The sequence below is a fragment of the Pyrgilauda ruficollis genome, unplaced genomic scaffold, assembly GCF_017590135.1.
Source record: "Pyrgilauda ruficollis isolate IOZ18807 unplaced genomic scaffold, ASM1759013v1 scaffold7, whole genome shotgun sequence".
In the NCBI taxonomy this organism is placed as follows: domain Eukaryota; kingdom Metazoa; phylum Chordata; class Aves; order Passeriformes; family Passeridae; genus Pyrgilauda; species Pyrgilauda ruficollis.
The window spans coordinates 2,854,108-2,878,529 of NW_024528821.1; the positions used below are offsets into that span (position 1 = coordinate 2,854,108).

General features: G+C 42.2%; 1 protein-coding gene and 1 long non-coding RNA gene across 4 annotated transcripts; both read right to left on the reverse strand.

Annotated features, from left to right (window-relative positions):
- Positions 1–108: 108 nt before the first annotated feature.
- Positions 109–3,676, reverse strand: LOC121363016. The gene is made up of 4 exons (XR_005956615.1): positions 3,255–3,676; positions 1,911–2,906; positions 1,743–1,815; positions 109–429 (listed from the first exon to the last, which is right to left on the reverse strand). It is a non-coding gene; the product is annotated as an uncharacterized LOC121363016 (long non-coding RNA).
- Positions 3,677–4,017: 341 nt separating this feature from the next.
- Positions 4,018–19,861, reverse strand: ZNF711 (zinc finger protein 711). Of its 3 annotated transcripts, XM_041485005.1 has the most exons (9): positions 19,748–19,861; positions 18,425–18,955; positions 10,832–10,990; positions 9,892–10,038; positions 9,184–9,321; positions 7,997–8,044; positions 7,339–7,482; positions 6,706–6,875; positions 4,018–6,276 (listed from the first exon to the last, which is right to left on the reverse strand). In XM_041485005.1, exons 1-9 carry the CDS (start codon positions 19,824–19,826, stop codon positions 5,698–5,700), a joined length of 1,995 nt encoding a protein of 664 aa, XP_041340939.1. In that variant the 5' UTR covers positions 19,827–19,861; the 3' UTR covers positions 4,018–5,697. The 3 variants fall into 3 exon arrangements, with proteins under 3 accessions (XP_041340939.1, XP_041340938.1, XP_041340937.1); XM_041485004.1 differs by having other exon boundaries at positions 4,018–6,875; positions 7,447–7,482; XM_041485003.1 differs by having other exon boundaries at positions 4,018–6,875.
- Positions 19,862–24,422: the final 4,561 nt, after the last annotated feature.

Below are 24,422 nucleotides of genomic sequence, written 5' to 3' on the forward strand. Positions count from 1 at the left end.
CTGGCAAAGAGCAGAGTTTTATTACTGAGCCCTAAACCTCACCCAGGTGCATTGCAACCTAGTGAAATGTCAAGCAATGAAACAGCAATAGAGAAAAGAAAACAAGTAGGTAATTAAATGAGATGCTTTATGGGAGATAATTCTGTTTCATAACAAAAACAGGTGTGTGTATTCCTTCTAACAAGCTGCTTGTTTCTTTTAGGAATGAGAGAAACCTCTGAGCCCTCAGAGCTGCTCCAGGGAGTTCACAAACCACTAAAACTGCTTTACTTTCTGCTCTTCTGCATCCAAGAAAAGGTTCAGTCTGATAGTGAGGAAGGCTGGGAAAACATTAAGGACTCACTTTTCCCTCGGAAGAGTGGGATGCTATCCCTGTGGACTTCAGCTGGTCTTGACTAGCTCCTGTTCTTCAGCCAGTCCTGAGGCAATCTAGGAGACAAAAGGAAGACACCTGAAACCTTTTCCTCTTCGTCCGTCTAGCCATGTTCTGTCTCTTCATGCTGAGAGTGGGAATGACCCCGAAGTCAGCCCCACCCCTCCCACAGCTGCTTTCAGTGCAGAGTCACGGGCTGCATGGGAACTTCAAAAATACCTCACTGGGAACTGCTCCTTACCTTACACCTGCCTCTGTCTGGGAAGCTCGGACACCAAGGACAAAACTTACACCAAACCCAGCTTCTGACCTGGCAAATGCCAGCAGGACCCAGTTCAGTGAAGGGCTGGGCCAAGGCTCAGTCTAGAGAATGCTTCTGACCTCAGAGGTGATGTATTTTCAGCCCCAAACCAGCTGTATTTATTTGCTGTGCTTCAAATTTTCAAGAACTTGGTATATTTTTATATAGAAGAACTTCGTGTGAAAATAACTCATGGACTAAATTTCCTTATCAGACCAACCTGCCATTTACAATTTCCACTCTTTGAAGGACCACAGAAATTTTTTCAAACTGATTTGGTGTTCATGATTCAGTAGTTGTCTGAGCAGTACAGCACAGAGACTCACAGGGAAAGTTTGCAATGCTGCAATCCAAAGGTGCTCTTTTATTGTGGGGTTCTTGCTTTGCTTTCCTTCTGCAGCCATGTATTTCTGTTCCCAGATACTATAGACCCTAGGCAATGTTTAATGGGGAAAGAATGCTGGAGGCTACCTGTACCATGAAATAAACCCAAGTCTAACTCTCTGGATCATTGTCTGTCTGTCCTGGAACAGCTGTCTTGTATACAGCTGGAGGAGTGTAGGTGGTGTCTTCTTCTTCTCCATGAATCTTCACAAGTGAAGGATTGGGGTTGGCTCCCTTTTCTGGCTGCTGCTGCTGCCAGAACTCCCTCAGGTGATGCTGGATGTCCAGCTGGCCTTGTGTTCTTCAAGACTGGGCAAAGAGCCATGAGTAAAACCTGTTCCTGCTGCTGCTCTTTGAGTGTGTCCAGGCTGAGATGGGCCTGCAGTTTCACCAGCCTGGTTCCCCCTTCAGCCTGGCTTTAATAGTGAAATACCCTCATTTGAACGAGGAGTGCCTTGCCCCTCTGCAGTCAGTAATTATTCTAAAACAGATGCTAAAGCAGCCCCCTTTTCTGCAGAGCAGTGAATAAAAGGTACATCTACACTCAGAGCTAAGGTGCTCCTGCCATGGGACAGTGACAGTGCAATAAATAATCTTAGTTACACTGTCAGCAAAAGACTTTTTACCTCTGGTGATCTTGAACACAAAAAGGACTAACAGTCTGTTCCATGCCATCAGAGTTACCTGTGCAGGGGTCTGGGTGCAGGTGCTCCTTGTGCTCCACCAGGGCCAGGGCGTTCCCACAGCTCAGACCAAGCTACAAAGAGCAGAAATGGGAGTTAGTAATGGCCACAGTTCCTGATGGCTCATCCCAGCCATGGATTTCCTGAGCAGCTCCTCAGTGACACCAACCTGTGTTTCCTCCACTCCATGGCACAGCACAGGGAACTCCTTAAGGTGGGACAGGGCTCAGAGCAGGAGCTGCTGGGTGTGGTGAGGCAATTCCATGGCAAAGGCCACCGTCAGGCAAATGCTCTTTTCAAATCCAGCGCATCCATCCCAGTGGAAACACCATCCTGGGACTGCAGGAAAACTGCAGCCTGCTCACAAAAAGCCCACGTTGCTGCTCAGGCCAGCCAGCTTTCCCTCCTGGGGACAAGGACAGCTCCTCAAAGAATCTGAAGGTCACCAGACCCTGTAAATGCTGCAGAGCAGAGGCTGTAATTACACTTTGTACTCACAGAAAACACAAAGCAATGAATGGCTGTCAAAAAGCTGAATTAGACTAGTAGATAAAGCATATGGCCATTTATTTATAGGCTGCTTTTGTTTTCAAACCATATGCATTTAAAAATCAAATGTAGTATTTTTTACTATGAAGTACCTGTTACTGTGGGCTCAGCTGTCCCCTCTTTGCTGTGGAACTGGAACTGATTTACCTAATGTGGTTTCTGCTGAAGTTTACAGAAAAACATTTTCTCATTTACTTAGCTCTGTAAATCCTGGTTAGAAACATATTACTTTAGCTCATTTCCCACCTCAATTTCAACTAGGTTCACCAAGACTTCTACATTTTTTCTAGGAACAAATTAGAAAGAAGTCAGACACTATTTACTTTATATAATTACAACAATATACATTCTGCCCTGTCTTTATCTGCCAGAATGCAGAGTCTTGTTTTGCACTGAAAAGGAAAAAACTGTCTTTGTTTTGACTGACCTTTCTGCAGTATTGAAGTTTCTCTGCCTCAGCTGTAAAATAAAAGCCAGAGCCCTGGCTGGGAAGTCCCTGACAGCTCCAGCAGCCACCAGCCCACACCCAGTACCTCACCTTTACCTCCAGCGTTCTGCTGCAGCTCTTCCTCATTTTCTCTCTAATTTATTGCCTTTAATTGTGGGCAGTTGAAACCTGAGGAAAGAAAAACATAGCTGATGATCAGGATGTGAATCACTTTTAACTGCACCTGTCAGGGCAATAAAAAGCTGCACCAAACAGATCTGACATTTCAGAGCAAGCCCTGCACACCTTTGGGAGGCTCTGCTTGCTCAAGCACCCCTGACCTGTCACAGCTCTCAAATATTTACTGGGAGAGGGCACTGAGAAGGATTTGGGAACTGTCCCTCAAACTGCTGAGAGGACTCAGGTGCCATTTTATCCTTCCATTTCAGAAGATTTAAAACAAACACCACTTCCTAGTAAAATCTTGTGTCAAGAACAGCAACCAACCTCTTGCTTTGATACAGAACAATCAATTACCTGATTATTTGGTCTGTCTGTAGAGTGGAAAAATGAGCCAGCACAGCCATGGGCAGTCAGGGATCATCTTCAGGTGAAGAAACTCCTTCAGTCCATGTATCCAACATAACATTCAGGAACAAAGCACTGACATTGTCAGAAATCCACAGCCTTAAATCACTAAGATTTTTTCCCTTCTGACTGCTGGGCATGCAAGGAAAAGCAGCAACAAAACCCAGATGAATTAATTCCTGTCTGCTTAATTTCTGCTCTTTGTGCAAAACCTATGAGTTCAGTGGCTCAAAGCCCATTTAATTGCACATGCTCTTCTTCAGCTTTTTAATCTGTCATTGATGTTGCAATTCAAGTATTCTAAAGAGAGGGAATTTAGGATAGCAGCATTTTTAACATTTACTTGTGCAAGCTGTTATTACAAAGGTAAAAAGGAAAAAAAACCTACCTGTTTTTTCCCAAAATATGTGAGAAGTTTTTTTGCTCTCTTAAAGGAAAAAAAAATAATTCAAAGGAATGTCAGTATCAGATTTGATAATTATTTTAGAAATAAGCAAAACAAACACAAATACATTACCTGTAAGTCTAAAGGGTTAAATCAAACCCACTGTTCTCTCCTCAACAGTCTGATAAAGAGACCTGCAGTAGCCTGTTTACTAGAAATGTGATTACATATTAATTAGTGAATAATGCAATTAAAAATATCAGGTGAATTTACAGAGAAGGGGACTTTCCTAAACACCATAAATGAAAAGGAAACTCCAAAAAAATCTGGAGTGCAAGAGATGCGTTTTATTGTATGCCCGTTACGATGAGTAACACATTTAGAAATAATAATCCCACAGAACAGTGACAATCTTATTTTACAGCGTGTACATCATTTTTTACAGCCACATAAAACACTTATTTGTCTAAGAGATTTCCCAAATTTTAACTTTCTGAAGTTTAGAAATATAAAAAAAATTTATTCTCAAGGAACTGATTCTCATCTGGTGCAAAAACAAAATATGAACATTATCTGGAACACAAAGCCACAATATAGCATGAAGTTACAATTTCTCATGTGAACAGCTGTGTGCAAACATGAAGCAACTAAAAAAAGTAAAAAATACACATTATATGCATAACATTTATGACCAGGTTTTTCATTAAATAGCCCTAGACCAGCTCGTTATATAAGCGCCATTGGATTTGCAGCATGCTAACACAAAGCATTTTTAAAGGGATGCATATTTTAAATGTATACACTGTAAACTCAAGATCCACCTCCAAACTCTAGTGGCAGCAGGTTTTTCTGGTTAAATACTGCATATATACTTTCTTACAGATTGAAAATGCATGTTTATAGCATGGTATAGATCTTTTTTTAAAAGAATCGATTAAAAGGTGCAATTTTACCTCTATATGGAAAATTTCATATTAGGAGGTAGGACAGTAACTGTCATACCTGTTAAGAACACTGCCCTAAAGAACCTCTAAGTACTTTGAATTTTAATTAAAAAACCCCTACAGTTTTCAACTGTTTTTAATATTCTTTTTAGAGAAGACTTTAAAGTAGCGAGGAAAAAAAATTAGTGTTGAGTCACAACACTATGAGCTGCATCCATTTTTATCCTTTAAAAAAAAAAGTCAAATTCAAAGTTAATTTTGTTATATGTGCCATACTGAACAACATTCAACTGTAGTTTCAGATAAAAAAAGGGAAATTATATACATATACATCTTTAACCCTAGCACCAGAACACCACCTCTGAGACCATAACATAATGCTCTATTTTAAACATCATATCCTGCAATAAAATAGGTTAGCAGCTTTGAAAACCAGTAAAAAAATGCTTCTTGGACCTAAACTAATAAAGGAAACCAAAAAGTTTCCCTATGAAATGTTTAAAAAAAACTCAAACCAAACTGAACAAGGGACACCCCCCCCCACCCCCAAATTTCACCAGTTCTGGAATTCAATTTCTAGGCACAATTGAAAACGTTGTGATGAAGCGTCTGACTAAAACTCCCTGTCCCAAACTGCACAAGAAGTGAAGAGGGGGCTCCTTTGCAAACCCTCTGTAGCTCACCCCACCAGGGATCTGTTTCCATACTGGAGACACACGTTGGGACTGACAGAATGGCTCACACAATCAGCTCTGCCCTGTCCTCTAGACCCAGCAATGGCAAATACTGTTCACTTGGAGACATTCATCCATCTTTCTGCAAATTTAAGACATTCATCCATCCTCTGCATTCTCTAGTGCTCTTTAGGTTCTGATCAGCAACAATCATAGGGCTATGAGATCCCCTGCCAACCCTAATACTTTTTAAGACTTTTAATACAAAGAATGTAAAGTTATGGTTTAATATCAAGCTTTGAAACCAGGAGAAACAGTTCGTGAGATTTATTTTTTTCCCCAATTAGCATATCACAGTTTCTACACCGCTTCCTGCTGGAGCTCACCTATCACATTATGGCCTCTTTGTGGTGCCTCATTATGTGCTGATTTTTCTCGGAGGGCCTGCGGAAGCCCTTTTTGCAGAACTCACACCTGTGGGGGTAGTCTTTGGTGTGGATGGAGATGACGTGGCGCTTAAAGCCCGACGCGTCCGTGGTGCTGTACTCACAGTACTGGCACTGGTACACCTTCCTGCCACTGTGGGTCTTCATGTGCTTCTTCAGTTCGTTCTGCTGCCTGAAGCCCCTTTTACACCTTTTGCATTTAAAAGGCAGGTCCTTGGTGTGAACGGAGAGGATGTGCCCACTGAGCACAAAAGGGTCGGAGGTTTTGAAGTCACAGTGCCTACACTGGTGGATCTTTTTCCCTTTATGGGTCTCGCTATGCTTTTTGAGCTCCGAGGGCCGGTGGAAGCCTTTCTCACACACCTCACACTTGTGGGGAAAATCCTTGGTGTGCACTGAAATGATGTGTCGCTTCAGGTCACTGGAGTTGGTGCTCTTGTGGTCACAGTGGGGACACTGGTGAGTCTTATGCCCTTGGAAGAGCTCGGTGTGCTGCTGCAGCTCCTTCTCGTCGGCGAAGGCCTGGGGACAGTGCTCACATTTAAAGGGCAGGTCGGTGCCGTGTTTGGTTTTGATGTGAGTTTTCAGGTTGGACTGGTCAGCACACCTGAACACGCAGTGCTGACACTGGTATGGCTTTTCCCCCGTGTGGGTCCTCATGTGCTTTTTCAGCTCCGAGGGGTGGCGGAAGCCCTTCCCGCACTCCACGCACACATGAGGGAAGTTCTTGCTATGGACTGCCAGCAGGTGCCTGTTGAGCAGCCCCTGCTCTGCAGTCTCATAGTCACAATATTTGCACTTGTGGAGCTTGGGCTCCTTGTCCCTCAGGATGAGTTTATTGGAACTCAACGGGCTCGCCTCTCTGTATCTTCTCGTGTACTCTGTAAACTCGTGCGTTTTATCAACTTTATTTATAAGTTTATGGCTTTCCAGATGATTGTGGAAACTTACTTTTTTGTTAGTTGTAAAGTCACAGTCTGTACACTGGTACTTCTTCTTGATCATATGATCGGGATGGTTCTTCATATGCCTTTTCAAGAATCCTCTGGATTTAAATTTTTTCCCACAAATATGACAAGGGTAAACTGTTAAGGGCTGTCCATCAGGACCTATTATAACAGCTGTTTTTGAACAAACAAAAACAAGTTATGAAGGAAACACATTTACTGATTAAGAAGTTTTAAATCAGCCAAGTGCTGTTCAGATTCATGCACTTACACTTGCAGCAGAGAGAGAGTGGCTCAGTAGTTTAAAAAAAACCAATCCACAGCACCTATAGTTTATATAGTTCTGTTTTAGAAACTGCTCAAACAGATCAGGAATATCACATGTGCACTGAATATAGCCATGGGTACTTTTTAATAGCTTGCAACATTCAAATGAATTGCATCAGCCCTGGGTGTACTGACTCTGAATAGCAAAATATGACATTTTCTAGGCACAGAACTGGAGGGGGGAAGGACACAGGAAATACGCAAATCATCATTTATAGCTTTTAATTCTGCATCAGCTTAAAAAAGAGAAAAGGAATAGGACAGGAGTAAGTGGCACTCCGTGACAATACCGTAACCATCCAGTGTTTACCTGTTTGCCATTGCCTGGCCTCTCCTCTCCTCCTTTTCTTGGTTTTTTGTTTGAGCACTCTATTAGTGCTAATGCTATCACAAATCTGCAGGTACTGTGTTGCATTACCGTTTTTGTTTTCTAATCGTGTATCCAAGTTATTTCCTAGAAACAAAAATTAGACACCATAAAAAACCTTAAACAACTTGTTTCTTTGGGACTGACGACTGGAATTGCACAGCAGCATTATCTACTTTTTAAAAACAAGCATTGCCCATTCCTCTACAGCAATATACATTAATAAGAAATGTGCTAATGGGAACCCCTATCTATCTTTCCTGGCAAAAGTCAAGGGTATGATTGTTTAAACACTAATTCATTTCTAATTATATTCCATGATTTTTATTTAACTTGTTTTCACTTCTTAACAAGTGCATTATCTATTTTCTGTCTGCAAAACTACATTAAAAACTTGGCAGTGCCTCCCAAATTCCCCACCCCCTCTGAAGGCCTACAGACATCTAGAATTGTTTTCATTCAAAACAACAGAGAAAGACTGAGGAGTCCTTCAGTATCTAATTTATGGCTCATTCTTTGCATCTCTGATTAGGAGCACTGACACAGAAATATCTGCTTTTTCAAAGACAGTTTTATTTTTAATGCTGTTAAAAGTTCTCACCTGCCGCTTGACCATCTTCGTATCTTCGGGGAAGCCTTCTTTCATCTCCTGCAGAAAATGGTATTTTAGTCATTATAAAATAATATTCTTTTTAAAGATGCTGCTTTTGAAAGCCTGATAATGAGAGAAAACTAACTTAGCTAATAAGTAACAGGTTAACACCATCCAAGTGGAGATGTGCAGGTCGGTGTTGTGTAATCATGAGCCTCAGGAACCAAAATCCCATCTCTGAGAGGAGTTAATATCCACCCCATCTGTGTTTGCATGCTTACCCTGCTGGATCTCCTGCTTTCCATTATTAATATGCTTGTTTCTGCAAACTTTTAACCTCATCTATCCCCTCAGATAGCAATGCAGAGGTTATCTGAAATGCACACTTTGCTCCTGAGATGGAAGCACGCTATCTGCCTGGAGTAGAGGGAGGCAGATAAGAGGACTTGGCCCTTATCAGCTCTCAGCACAATGGAGTTTTGGAGATGCACAAGGAATACCTCAGGAGCACATTTCTCATTTTGCTGCTATGTGCCAAAGCTCTGTGGTTCTGAAGTACTTTACCAGCCCAGCTGTTGGGCTGTCCTTAACACACCAAGGAATTTTCACTAACTTGCTTAATTAATTGTAACAGAAACTATGGATAACTTGACACGCTCTTAACAAACATTTAACACACCAAAATCCAAGGAAATTACACAAAAGAATAGACAGAACTTACAATATATCCTAAGACACTTCCACTATTTGAAAACAAATCACTTTTTTGTTTCTCACCTAAAGGACTAACAAGTTTAAAACATGTCTATAAACTGAAATGATTAGGAACATATTTATACATTTATTCCTACTATTCCCTTTTCACAGTCTTTCTCCCTTCCCCCTCCTAATGTAAAACACTTAAGGCTGTTCTTGTTGTTTAAGATCTTCAACATTAAGCATCAAACCCCACATACTCTGTACATTTGAGCTGGGATCTGAAACAAAATTAAACTCCTCCTAACAAGCTTTCCTTTCTACTCCATGAAACCCAGCACACAGCAATCACTGGATGGCAGAGATCAGGAGCTGTTTCCAAACCCCAACAACAAGGTGAGGTCATCCCAGAGATGCTGGGGTCATCCCAGAGATGCTGGCAGCTGGATGAGGGAGGAAATAATGGCAGGGATTTTCAGGAAAGAAGCACAGGTTCCTACCGTAAGCAGCAGCCCAAGCAACGGGGACAAAGGTTTTATTCACGCCAGAGTCCTCCAGCTGGGTGTCTGGAAGGGATGTGGCCTCTTCTTCCCCTACAATAACTTCCATATAAACTTCATCTGCTATTTCAGCACAGCCTGGATGAAGGGAGGAGAATAATCTTTAATTTTATTTTGCCTGTCCTAACTTTTCGTTCATTTAATTTGCTCTCACTCTGACTGATACCCATTATAAATTAATTTTCTTCCTTTGGCATTTAGGGGATCATTGCTTATTCAGATATTCCTTAAAGAGAAAAAACACGTATCAATAAATACTAATCCAAAACAAATGCCCACAAAATTTCCAATAGACAAACTCATGAACTTGCAACTGATGACATTTGCCACTTTGTCAGAAAGCTGCTTAATTCACAGTAGGAAAATAGAAAAATAAGAAGTTTGACTACCCTCATTAACTTCATCCATGGACATGTTATATTTAATATAAATAATGAAATGATTGCACACAGTATGCACAAAGTGCATTATCCACATCACTTTAAAAAAATTATAGCCTGCTTTTTATTTTTAGGGAAGATGAGCTTAGTTTTCTACTACTTCAGGCTGAAGAATCCATCAGAAAATAATGAATAATGTCCTTGAGAATGATGGTCATATGGGTGTACAAACAGCATGACAAACAAGAATGTTTCTTATTATGCTTACTAATATCTTCATCTTCCTGAGATGAGTCCTTAACAGCCATGTAAACCATTTTTTCTCGCTGCATTCTCCCAACACCTCCTTGTTCAATGACTCCAGCTACAGAATGGCCATTGTGAAAGTCACTCTCAGTGACAATTTCTGTCCCACCTCAAACAAAAAGAAGTTACACACATTAAGTCAATGTGAACAAAGCCACTGGTAAGATTAATTTCAGATCCAAGTATTTTTTTGACTTGCTGGGACCACCTCCCTGAGAGCAGCTCAGAGAACAGCCCTGCTGGGAATTACTTCTCAGGCATCAGAGATTTTGGCTCTCCCTGCTGCTGCAAGAGCAGTCTGTCCCTTCTGTCCCTGGAGACTGAGTGCCCATCCCCAGAGAAACAGAATGTATTTGGGAACAGGGCTTGGGGATGATCTAGAGGTTCCAGCTCCAAAACAGCCAAGAGGGGGATTCTGTTTTTTCAGGAACAGACACAGGTGAGTTGTGCATCCCCTCAGAGCACGGGGATTGCTGGTCTATCTGTTGGGAAAGGGAACTGCAGAGAATTCTGAGTCCCTTGGTTCACCTGCAGCCCCAGAATTCCTCCCCTCTCTCTGCAAGGCCACCAAAGGCTCGCACCAACAAAAGGGATCCACTCCAGAGGCTCTGCTGTGCTGACACACTTGTGTCTAGCAAAGTCAGAGAAAAGCAGCAGCTGAAAAAACAGCTGCAGACACACAACCACTTGTACATTTGGGCTTTGGCTGCCTGAAAATAGCCCAGCTAATCAAAAAAGAACTTGAGACTAATCCACACCCAGCATTTGTGCATCTGGGCAGCCTCCACAAATGTCACATTCTACAGAACACTCCAGTCACTGGATTATGTGGAATGAAGAACAAACACAAAGACCCTGAAACACTTCACACTACTGAAAGAATAAATAGGATTTCAAGGTACCTATTTCAACATCATCTTCAGCTTCAGCTTTAAATATGTAGACTTTGATAACTTCTGAACCAAAGCCATCATCTTTAGCAACATCATCATTTGCCACCTCGGTACTGATCTTCAAGGGAGTGCTTCCTATATGGTCCAATTTCTCTCCAACATCATCCACTGCAAAGAGAAGAAAATGATAATGAGGTTCAAACACATTTTTAGAAGTCAAAGTAATCAGTAGCATGATTTTCTCCACTATTCTCCCCATGCACAGGAAAGGTTTGTATTCATAAGTGGCCCTTAAAAGCAGCTCATCTCAGGAAACTTAAGAGATTCCAGAAGTTCAGTATTTTACTGCAACTCAGGAAACACAGCAGGAATTACAGAATAAAGGACACAAGAGGGAGTTTGTCATCAAAGGGAATGAGGTAACTGGTTATGGCTGAAACTATTACTCTTAGAAAGCAAAAATTTACCAATAATTAAAATTAAAGATCTATACAAAAGCATTAAAAATTAAACCAGAATTGGAGTCTAAGAGTTCTCAAATGTTTCACTCTGATGCATAGTGACTAAAATTTAGTGGCTGAAACTCTTGAGGAGTGTGATGACTGGAGTATATTCCCAGCTAAAGAAGTATGCATCAAAAATGTGACTCCATCTTCTTCCTCAAAGAAATTATGATTTCATCCACTTTATCAGTTGAAAACAGACACACATTAATGAAGATTAATGCATGATATACAGCTGATTAAAAGACGCAGTGACAATAAATCCAAATACTACTATGAGAGATTGAGTCCTCATTCTTTACACAACTCACTCACTGATTATTTGGTTTATACATTCAAAATGCTAATTTAATTTCTAAGAAAAAAAATACATCCAAACTATTAAAAGCAATGTATTTTGGTAAAAAGGGCATTCACAGAGATGACCATAGATACACACCTCAAACTGCCAACCCAGAGGGCACTGAACTCAGCATCTCCCTGACACATGTACTGACACACTTCTCACTGAGGATAAATTTAGATCCTGTGCAGATGGTCAACATAAACCTGTGCAGTGCTGAACACCCACTGAAGTCCTCTAAATAGAGGAGAATCCCACAAAATGTAGACAAAATCTGAATGAAATACATTCCAGGGAAACAGCATCTTACTGCACACGTAACATTAAAGTATGTGTGCACTAAGCAAAGAAAAACTCCTTAAAATGAACACTGAGGTGACAGCAGAGCGTCCCGACTCCACAGGGATGCTGAGGCCCTGATCCCTGGGAGAAGCTGGCTTACCTGGGATGCTGCAGTGCTCCCCAGTCCCCTCCCAGTTTCCTGCTCCCAGGCACTGGTGGCTGCTCCCAAGAGCTGCTTTAACCCCCTTGGGCTAAACTGGAGTCCCTTGAAGCCTTTAATGCTGGGGCAGTCACTGGAGGTGGGAAGGAGAAGGTGCCTCTCCTGCAGCAGGGGAGTGGAATCCACCCCAGCAATCCCAAACTAAGCTCTTTCCACAGACACCTACCAGCTCACAGCACTGGGAAACCTCATTTCTAGTCACAAATCCTGGACTGCACCAGGTGAGTACAGAAGTTACTGAGGACAGAACTGGATAAAATGTAGGGAACTACAAGTAAATATTTGTTTTTGCTTTAAAACCTTTGTGAAGTCTGTACTTTGATGAAAATTATTAATCTGAGTTGGAATGGACCAAGGATCAAGTCCAACTCTTAAGTGAATGATCCATATGGGGATTGATCCCACAACCTTGCTGCTATCAGCACCAGGCTCTATAACCTGAAACACCTATGGAAAACATCTAAAAATGCTGCTGTAGATGTTTGGTGGGGTTTGGGTTTTTTTCTGGTAACTAACGGATTAATTCCATTGCTGAAGAAGCATCCAACATGGATCAGGAAAAAAATATTCCTCAGGAAGAGAGTTTTTGCTTTTATAATTAAAAAAAACCCTGTAAATATCTACTGAAACCAATGCCAGGAACAACAACACCTTAAAGAGTGAGAGTGCCACGTGCTGCCTGATGTTTGTGTGACCTGGCAGGACACTGGGAACAGTCAGAGCACAGACACTGAGAGAGCCACAAGAGAGAACCTGAATATTCCTCTGACACTCAACTTTCCCAGCACCAGGTCATTAAACCCTTTAATATCCCCTGTGGGAGTGCTACTGCACCTGCTAATTGACATTTTTTAAGCTGCCAGAATGGGGCTGTCAGAAGACATAAAAGTGGAGATGCTGAAATTCCCTTATCTTGGAATAAGTACTTCCATACATTTACTAAGCATGAATTTATTAAAGACTTTTTTTTTTTCCTGCAAGGCTTTTAAAGTTTGTCAAAGTTTCTTATACATCTTCTGGAAAATGATAAATATAAGTTTAATTTAATACAATGACCATTCCCACTGGATGTGTGAGTGTTGGAAGGACTGGAGGTAATCCCCAGTACAAAAATGGGATTATATACCCAGCTCTATCACTGCAAAAAAGAGTATTTCAAAGCTCACAAACCCTGCCAATTTAGAATTGGGAGGTGATAATAAAGTTCTTTTCAAAGCTGCAACTCCAGCCACACCATTTTTTTCTGAACTCACATATTTTATAAATACAACACGGTACCAGTGAAACAGAAATGAAGTTATTCAACAACAGCAACTTCCTGCTATACAGGGGAGTTACCACATGTGTGATAGAAAGTTTTCTTTATGGAAAAATTTTCAACTATTTAACTAATATTATGTGACAGTGACTGTGCACCACTATGGGGCTGGTGAAATGATGTAAGAAAAAATGCCACAATTTTAGATAGGAACATCAACTGCAATGCAATAAGCATTACATGAAGGAAAAAAATGATAAATTTTCAACTTTTTCAAGAATGTTTTCAGCAAAAGAAAACCCCAAAACATGAATTGAGCATGTACACTCACACACTGTGTTTTAATATTGCCTGTAAAGCTCCCAAATCTTCAATATCCTTTAAAAACAGGGAGTCCTGTTTTAGAGGGGTAAACTTAGAACAGTATTTTTAACATTTGTGGTTGCTTCTACACCATTAACCATCCTATGCATTTTCCAAAAAAATCAGTCTTTATAATTCAAGCTAAAGAAATGGAAACCTATCAGGAAGTTTGTGTATCCAGGGCCTCTGGGATCACTTTTCTAAAACAGCAAATGTGTAATATAGCAAAATTTGGAAAATATCATCTGGGCTGAGAAAATGACATCAATATAGACTGTTATCTGTAAGATCTTGATTTTTGTTTCAAATACAACAAAACACAATGAATTGGAAATTGCTTTTGCTTAAAGTCCTGTCTTAACTGAAGTAAATCCAATGGCTTCCATCTACCTTTTAAACAGACTTAAGTAAAAGAACACAGCAGGACAAGTAATCTTTGTCAGGTTCAAAAACATTATTGTTTTTTAGAACAGCTCATGAAAATATTCTGTTGCCTAAGTAAGATGCCTTCAATCACTGCCAACCCATCAGTACTAAATTCTCTGCTGCTTTTCCCAGGGATAGCTCAGGGGAACAGGGAATGCTTGCTTCCTTTCTGTCAATGGAATATCAAAGTGTCTTCCAGCTCTCACTCACCCACCAGAAGCACTACATGTTATTATCTGGTCCCTTAAAATAAACTGAAAAAAAACACAACAGAGAACCTCCATAAATAGATGCTGAATCCTCCTGAGTGAACAAGCTTTAAAGGAAAACTCAGCACACTCCCAGTGTTAAACTTACCTGGCTTGGCTGTTTTCAGGTGTGTGATGTCCAGATTCACCGTGGATTGCCAGCTCCCAATCCATGTGATGCCTCACATGCACTATGCTGGTGATGCCACAGCCACCAGAGCAGCAACACGAGGGCAAGGTAAGTCCCACAAGGCTTTGACAATTCTCCGGGTTTTTCTAATGTCTGATCTACTTAAGTCCCATAGGTTCAAATAGAGGAGTAGGAATCCTAAAATGTTTAGCAAACGAGGCAACAGTGTAAGACACTAAAAAGGAGGTGTTGGTGGCACAGTACCTTAGCCCCGGGCCAGCTCCAGTGTGGGTCAGTGGTGGCTTTGAGGTCACCAGAATAGTGCATGGGGCCGGCACGCGGAGCGGGGGCTGGCAACCCGCTGTGGGTCTGAATATCGCAAACCTGAAAAACAAAAGAGGGGAGGCTTCAGCTCCACTGCCCACTGCCCCGCAGCACGGCCTGTGCTGCTCACCAGCTCCATCTCACTCTGACAAGGCTGGGGTCAGGGGCCCACCACAGCCTTTGGGATTCAATTCCTTTTTATCGAGGTGTTCGGATGGCTTAAAGCAAAGAGTCGTGAACACCCCGTGGTATTCGTGTTGTGAACGGATCAAAAATAGATTTTTTAAGTCCTGTGCTTATAAAGGTGATTTGAAAAAGCTGAATTTATCTGCAGAGTGGTAATAATCTTCCAGTGAAACTTTCCAATCACAAAATCATACACAGATAGTCACACAACTATCAAGACGAGCTTAATATTGCCCAGAAAGTATTTACATAGAAAATGTAATTACCAGAAGTGTATAAAGTATCTACATGGGAATGTCACCTCAAAATGGTGAAAAATCACCTTTCAGTAAAGTCCCTTCCAACCCAACCCATTCTATGGTTCTGTCATTTAAGCTGTAACTCCCAACAAGCATAAAGGAAATTAAAACTCCACAGTCAGTTCCATACCCTAAAATGTCATATTTTGGTAGTTCCCACATGTGTTCCACAGAACAGCTCATGGTATTCCCTAAGGGCATATGTGGCATTTTGTGTAAAGTCTCCCCTTTTTAGATGCTACATTTCATTAAAAGACAACTGAGTATTTTGAAATTCTTTAGAAGTAAGACTTGGTGTCAATTACATTATAAAAACAACTCAACAGTCCTATATATACATCCCAAATGAAATATTATAAGATTCACTTTCTACAATATTGACAATTTGACAATTGAATACATATAAGTAAATAAGAAGTTTTGACCTGCTTGATAAACTGAGGCCTTTATCTATTCTACAGAACACATTATCTCCATAAACAAAACAAATTCAAGGGTAATACTTGAACAATAAAAAAAAATTAAAAGCTGCATAAGAACGATTCATTACCACTGACAAAAACACAACAGCAGACACTTTGTGGGGTCAGGCTGGATCCCCAGCACAACACAGGCTCAAAACTTAGGAACACAACAGAGCTCAAGGCCTTTATCAATGACCCAGATGAGGGGATCAGCTTTGCAGGTGACACTGAGCTGGGAAGTGTTGATGCTGGAGGTGGGAAGCTCTGCAGGGGAGTCTGGACAGGCTGGATCCTGGGCTGGGGACAGCTGTGGGGGCTCACAGGTGTCAGGTCCTGCCCTGGGGTCACAACAGCCCCACAAAAAGCTCCAGCCTGGGACAGAGGGGTTGGGAAAGGCCCTGGGGGTGCTGGTGACAGTGGCAGGACGTAACCCAGGGGTTCCCAGGTGGGCAAGAGGCCAATGGCACCTGGCTTGGGTCAGGAATGGTGTCCAGGGGATCAGGGCAGTGCTGTCCCCTGTGCTGGCACCACTGGGGCACCTCCAGTGCTGGGGGCAGCTCGGGGACCCTCATGACCAGAGGGACATTGAGGGACTGGAGTGAGTCCAGGGAAGGGAACAGAGCTGGGAAGGGGCTGGAGCCCCAGGAGAGGCTGAGGGAGCTGGGAAGGGGCTCAGCCTGGAGCAAAGGAGGCTCAGGGGGGACCTTGTGGCTCTGCACAGCTCCTGCCAGGAGGGGACAGCTGGGGGGTCGGGTTCTGCTCGCAGGAACAGGGGAACAGCCTTGAGCTGTGCCAGGGGAGGTAGAGATTGGATACTGGGAAAAATTCCTTCATGGGAAGGGCTGTGCAGCCCTGGCACAACTGCCCAGGGCAGTGCTGGAGTCCCCATCCCTGGTGGGATTCAAAAGCCATGTGGATGTGGCCCTTGGGGACATGGTCAGTGGTGGCCCTGGCAGTGCTGGAGAACGATTAAACTCAATAATCTTACAGCTCCTTCCCATCCTACACGATTCTATGACTTCCTTAATTTATATAAATGATCACTTAAAACAAACTCCTAGATGAATAATGTAACTTCCAACTGTGACTATTCAGGCACATCACGATTATACATATATAAAAATTTAATTTGCTGAAAACTAGGTCTCAAAATGGCTTTGAAACATTGTGAAAGCCAAGCTTGAGAACACCTGACAAAACCATGAATGTGTCAGACACACGTGGGGCCATCAGGTAACTGAAAGCTTCAGATGCTCTGGTCTAAGTGCAGGATCATCAGCATCAATGCTCATCTCTCTCAGAAGGAGTCCCAAAGATGACTGTACTTACAGTGACAAAGGAAATGACCAGTTACAGAATAAATTCATCCTAAGTACTGTCAGAAAGGAGGAATTTGTTCAGTGAAACAACTGACTGTAAAAATGGTGCTCCTTTCGTTACAAAAACACACAAGGTTTTCTTTGTAGCAGGTCTAATTTGCTTTATAGAGTCATTTTTGAAGTTCCTTTTTCAAAAACCCCTATTTTTGACTTCTGTTAGTGACAGAGTAATGATGGAAAGCTTTAAAAATCATTGCTGTTCATCCTGTACTGAACGAAAACAAATATATTTTGCATAAGGGACATAGATGCTATAAGAGAGGGAAATCATTATAATCATGAATCAGTGTGTCCTCTGTCATGAGATTTTTAATAAATGCAGCTTGTTGTGAACAGACTGACACTTTGACACATTTGGCATTGACTTTTTTTTAACATATTGCTTCTAACTAAATAAAATCTGTTTTGACCTGCTCACATTTCAATAAATGATCTGAAGGAGTAGAAGGAGTAAAAAAAATAAATTACTTGGAATATATTTATCAAATTTGTGTAGCAGCAACAACTGGTACCTTGGGTATAATGCAAGCACTGAAGAAACACAAAGTACCCAAGGTTCTTTCAGTAGCCAACTTCAGCTACTGTCAACAGGATCATATGGAGTTGGATGCTGTGCGAGAACTGGAATGTGTTAATGACCAAACCATTAATGAACCTGACTCCTTATTTCCAAGTTCAGCCCAGAAGAGCACAACAGACAATGAAATACCTATTATAATTTTTAATACACTAAACAAACCGTGTTTTGTGGACATATTGAGAAAACTTTGAGTTAAGAGATCTTAAAAAAAACTGTTTCTTAGTGAGTTCTCCTGATTAATCCCAGTACGTCATTTTTACATGAATCTAAATAGCATTGTAATATACCTGGGGTGTTTTTTAGAAAAAAAAATGGCATATTCAAAATAAATTTAGTGTTTAACTTTCCAAGGTGTTTTTCTTAAATTTCCTGGAATATCTAGTTTCAGAAACACAAACATACACACCCACTCACTCAGCAGCATCAATGTCCTTCTCTTTCTTGCTGCATCAGTGATTTTGCATCAAAACCCCCAAATCCAGACACCAGGAATTAACTGGGCACCAGCCTATCCCCTGGGCGTTCCAAGAGTCCAGTTACAGGAACTTCTCCCCACCAGAAGCTCCCTCCTGCTTCCATCTACCTCTGTGGACTTACAAGATATCATCAGGTAGTCTTCAGATGTGCTCTTGCCGTCGTCGTCGTCCTCGGTTTTGATGGTGACGGTGGAGCCAGGGACAGTCCCGGCTGCCTGGATGACAGCCTCCGAATCCGAGTTGGTCACCAGCACCTCTTCCGAGACCATGGTGGGCGAGTCGGCCCCGGCCACGGAGTCCTGCACCACATGCTCCAAGTGTCCCTCAGGGCCCGTGACAAGGTCTGCCACAAACACCTGGTCGGGAACTCGCACGGTTTCTGTGATCAGGTCAGAGGTCAGCACGTGGTCGCTGGTGTCCAAAGCCTCCTCAATGGCAACGTCGGCCTCCAAGACGGAGTCGGGAACGATGACGCCCTCGGTGACAACGTCCGTTTCCGTGATGATGTCGGGCCCCTGGACCACCTCAGCTGCCAAGCCATGGTCAAGGGTTATCCCATCATCCGTGACCACGTCAGAAACCAGGACAGCTTCGGGGACTGACACAACTATGTGGTCTCCATCGATGTGAGCAGTGCCAGCCATCCCAGCCACTAGGGAACAACCACGAACCAGGAGAAAAAGGTTACAATTATTGCACCAGCAACTGCTTTATCTAAGGAATGGAGTTATCACACAGGCAAGCTAAACACAGATGGAAAAATCTGTTACTTCTCCACATCCATGTTTTGCATTTCACCCCACTGTCCAAAGCAGCCGTTCTGTACAAGCTAAGGCAAACAAAACACACCACTTCAAAACATAATGTGGAGTTTGTCCCAAACTTAGGATCTGTTAAAAACTAAAGGCCACTTTACAATTCAGTCTCTTTTTCTTTAATTTCCAGTTAGGAAACATTTCATTGCAGCAGCAATGTGAACCTTCACAGAATTCTTGCGTGACACTGGAAACGTGGTAACAAACCATTAACTGCTGTTACAATAAAAGGACTCATCCTTTGGGCAGCAAGGGCCTTGTTAAAAATAAACACTCAGTTTTATGCAATATTTACAGTAAAATTTCCAACAACTTGCCACATCACAAGGAATGGCTGGAGGTAGAAACCTGGTTTTCATTACCAGACTGGACTGGCCAGTCATATTTGCAGACTACTTTTCTAGACATAACATAAAATGCACAGTAAACTATTTTAACACACAAACAGCAGTTTTAATCTCGAAAACACTCAATAAAATGTTTCTTATCAGATTTTTTTTAAAATAATAAACATTATTCAGTGTTGTAATTCAAATGAAAATATCTTGGTATAGACATGGTCCTTCCCAATATCTGAGAAGATCATCCCCTGGATTCTACTCATTATTTTTAATAGTTAAAATGTTTACCAAAATCTTGCATGATCATAGTGTGAGGCATTTTGGATTCCTGTGTTTGCAATCCAAGACTTCCGCCACCTGGATCCATATTCAGCCAAATTCATTCACAAAAAACTGCAAAAAACAAAACCAAGAATTTATGTTTAAGTGTTCTTGTGTTGATCAGCTTTACTGGATTGATGTGTTACACTGACAAACACAGAGAAGTATTTACCCAAAAATTCAAGAAAACCATAAGCAACACTTCACAGAATTCACTTTACTATTTTGCTTTATTTTTTTTACCTTAGCATAATAACAAATATTAGCAATTGTGCACAAAGCAGCCTCTGCTCTGCCTGTCTGCAGACTCATTAACTGATTAATCAAGACTGGTGATTCTGGATGTGTGGAGCTACAAAGAAGAAAATGGAACACTGTATTGGGAGTATCAATTTTTCCAATTCTTTCAAAATCTGGATATATGAGACACTGCAAAACCCATTTTAATGTGTAAATTTAATTGGGGATGCCGGATCTCTTTGACAAGGTACAGCTACACAAAGGCACTCCCAGAGCAGGAGAAAGCATCTATCACTTGACAGTGTTCCCATAAAACAAGAGAGAGAATGATAAAATCAGCATTCCAGTATTGCTACCAAGCACTGAAATGTGGGGATTCTGAATTATTTTGCAATTTGCTGCAACCCAAAGGACTTTACACAAGTTCTCAGTGCAAAGTGACCCACCCACCCAATCACCCACACGATCAGAAAGAGCTCAAAAGGTGAAAAATCTCAAGCCTAAAAAAATCTCTGTTGGACAAGACTAAAATCTTGTACTTTTCTGCCCTCTCATATCCAAGAATCAGAGAAAGCAACAGAATCCCAGAGCAAATAAGAAGTTTTAGGAGTTGTGGGAGGTGAACACAGTCAGAGCTCAGAACTAAGTGACCGGAGTGGGGCAGAGGAGCAGGGAGTACAAATCTTCCAAGGCAAGTCCAAGGCACGCTGCTTTCCTCTTCTAGGACCAACCTTGGTTTTGCTCTCCTAGATCTCATTAAAGAAATCACTAGTGCCCCATGACAAGAATTTCTTAAATCTTACCATCTAAATCCAAACTATGAGGGAAACTCCAATTACTTTGAGGTAGAATATACCTGACAGCCCCACTGCAGTGAGTTCTACCTCAGGAGCCAACACAGACAAGGTCAAGCCAGGCTGGAGGAACAAGTGCCCAAAAGCTGAGACCCCTCCAAAGCAGAGCCAAGGGGCCCAAGAAGAGCCAGGACCTCCCACAACTCCTGAGCTCCTCCAGCAAAGGAGCCCAACGATGGCAATCACAGGGAAAAGCCACTGATCCACCCCAAAGAGGTCTGAATTCAAGAATACAAAGAAGTCAAACATTATCCATGAGGAAAGTTGGCAAGGGTTTTACTATTTCAATTCCACTCCAAAATCAATTTTTTTCAGCATTGTAAGGATCACAGAGCAGGTCCAGAACCCCAATGCAATGCTCCATCACTCCCAAATTACCACCACAACCATTTAAAATTCTCCCTGTAGCTAATGAATCCTTGCTAGTACAAAACAGAATGCAACTTTAGGGCATAAATAGCTCATGTAACTATTTCAGAATTAAGGGAATATCTAACATTTCCTGACCACAGCCTTTTCAGAGAATCCTTTTTTCAGAGTAAATGAATATGAAAAATTATTTTAATCAATCTGAGATTAGAGGAAGAATAGGCTAGAATTTTTCTCCTTCTCAATAAGCAACTTATTTTCAGATTAAATAATTAGATGCACAACTATATTATGTATTTTGGCACACAGAAAAATTTAATACAAAGTAGGACTATAATTTGAATTTATATTTCTGCAGGGAAGGCAAATTATCACTTAAAGAGTATCTTTCTGGTAGTTAACAGGACTAGAAAAAGAACCAAAGTTATGGGATGGCACCAGCAATCCCTTAAACTTCCCCTAAAATCAGAGATGGATGATGACACCCATGCAACAACCCCACTGAAGCTGTACCAACCCTATAAAGAATGTCCTTGTAAACCCTCACTGCAGATAAAGGATGGACTTGAACCAACCACACAGCCACAAATTTATTTTTTATATCAACTTTGGGATCTTAAAGGAATGCAGTGCCAGCAGGAAAAGCCCTTCCTGCTACTGCTGGAAGAATTAAGGCTGGGGGAGGCCCACGGCTCTGCTCACGGGTTGCAGCAGTGCAGATGATGCAGTTCCACATGTCACACACGCAGGCAAACCTTGTTATTGGGAACAGTAAAAAAATGCAGTGCAGTGATTAATTGTGGCTCTTCTCAGCTTCCTCCTGTAGTACACTGTGTAACACACCCACACCACCACAGACAGATCCAATCACGGCTTTGGAGAGGGAGAAATCAGGCAGAAAGCCACAATTCCACACCCTGTCACAATCCCAAACTTAGCCGCTCCTCTCTTCCTCTAACTTGTAACATCTCAAGTTTTTCCTCTCAATTCCCCTTCTCCTCTGGGTATTTAAAGACAGTGAAAATGTTTTTAGCATCAGCCAATAAAATATTTACTTTACAATATTCCATTAATTTTTTCATTGATTTTTTTAAATTACAGCATGCTATCTTGGCTCAGGAAAGAGCATATTACCATCACATCCCAAAATGAAGTATTTCATGCAACCTACACTGAGACTCCCAGAGCAATGGCTCAAGGCTAAATTTTTAAAATATGTCTGTAGTTGGAATGGTTTTGCTTTTCTGAAAAATAACAGTTCTCTTTCTAATGAGCCTGAGGTTCATTTCAATCTATTTTGAGCTCTTTATGCCAAAGCTCTTCCTTAGATGGGGCTCAGTGAGACAAGCAATGAATTTTAGAGTAGAAGGGATATCTGACCTCTCTGACTACAACTGTAAATTACTTCTGCACATGGCAATTTTAAAATCAAGGGTAATGGCTAGCAGTTTGGAATGACCTAAGGACACATAACATTCAACTGAAAACTGGTGGAAGTTCCCAGGATACACACTGATCTGTTCTTAGCTTACTCTTCCTGAAGAAAGTATCACAAAACAGTTAGGAATATTTTCATTTTAGAGAGAGCTTAAGAAAACATTCCAAATGCAAAGATATCCAGCAAAGCGTTTTAAGGAGGAGGGATAACAACCAATGCTTCAGCACTTCTACCCTTCCCAGGAAAAACAGGGTGTCATTGGTGTTCCCAGGGGAACAGGGAAACTCCCAATCCCGGTGCTGGCTTCCAGGCATTGTTGCCATATTTCAAATGTGTATAACATAAACAACATTTCTACAGAACGCCAATTACAGCTTAAATACATGCTCTTTGTTTATGGAGCTTTAGGAATGCATTTTGTGTGGTCCTGCGTTTATACACACCTCTACTCACAGCAGGCTCAGGTGGTGTATTTTCACATGAAGGCTAATTGCATGGTCAGCCCCTAATCTTTCCTTTAAAACAGTGGGTTTCTTCTAAATAATTTACATCTTGTTTACATGCTCCAAAGGAAAACACAACATCATGCACTGCTGGTGTTTGGTTATTCACAAGCTGCATATGAGATGTGCATGAAACCAAAACGACCAGGCTCAGACATGGAGCAATGGAACAATAAATAAACTTCTACACCGTTGAAAAATAGGAACCAGCTGCTGTGTAACCATTTAATTTCTTAACATTCAAGCTGAAGTACAAAAAATTATCCTTGCTAGATAACACGGTTTTCATTTTCTTCTGCCTCTAATTTTAATGCAGCAACTGAGAAACGCAATGAGAAACGTCCTGCTTATGCAGAAATCTTAATTAGAAAACCCCAATTAATAAAATAACGTGCAGATAGACACAGACCCTTGGCAGAGAACAGACTGGGTATGAAAAACCAGCATATCTATTTTAAAGTCCTTTATTGTGTCCACCTAGAAAGCACCACAACTTACACTCCAAATCCATTTAAAACGCCACAGACAAAACCAGCGAACGAGATTTTGTCTCGCCGCCTGAAACGCGCTAAAGGCTCTTAACACAAAACAATAAAAAAAAAAATAAAACAAAAAAAAAATTACATCTACGCGTTGCACCAATAAAACTTCCCGTGGTAAAAATCAGGGGCAGAGCGGGCCGGCCTAAAGGCTCTTAACACAAAACAATACAAAAAATAAAACAAACAAAAAAAAAATTACATCTAGGCGTTGCACCAATAAAACTTCCCGTGGTAAAAATCAGGGGCAGAGCGGGCCGGCGGTGCCCAGGGCCGGGGCTCCCGGTGCCCGCCGGCGCCGGCGGCTCCCGGCGCTCCCCGGCGGCTCCGGCGCTTCCCTCCCTCCTTCCTCCCTCCCTCCCGCGCGTGCCCGGCGCGGGCGCGCCCGCGGTGCCGCCGGGGCGGGGGGAGGCGGCGAAGGGAGCGCGGGGACAAAGGAGCGGGTGTCCCGCGGCGGTGCGGACCGACGGGCGGGGACAGCGCCGGGATAACGCGGTCCCGGCGGGAATAACCCGGTCCCGGCCGGGATAACGCCGTCCCGCGGCCCCGAGCCGCGGCCTCCCCGCCCCGCGGGCCCGGCCGACATCTTGTGTTCCGCCATTTTCTGCCCGCCCGCGCGGCCCCTCCACCGCCGGGCCCGCCCGCACCACCCGCCCGGCGCGGTACCGGCGGGCCCGGCCGGAGCTCCCCTGCCCGCCC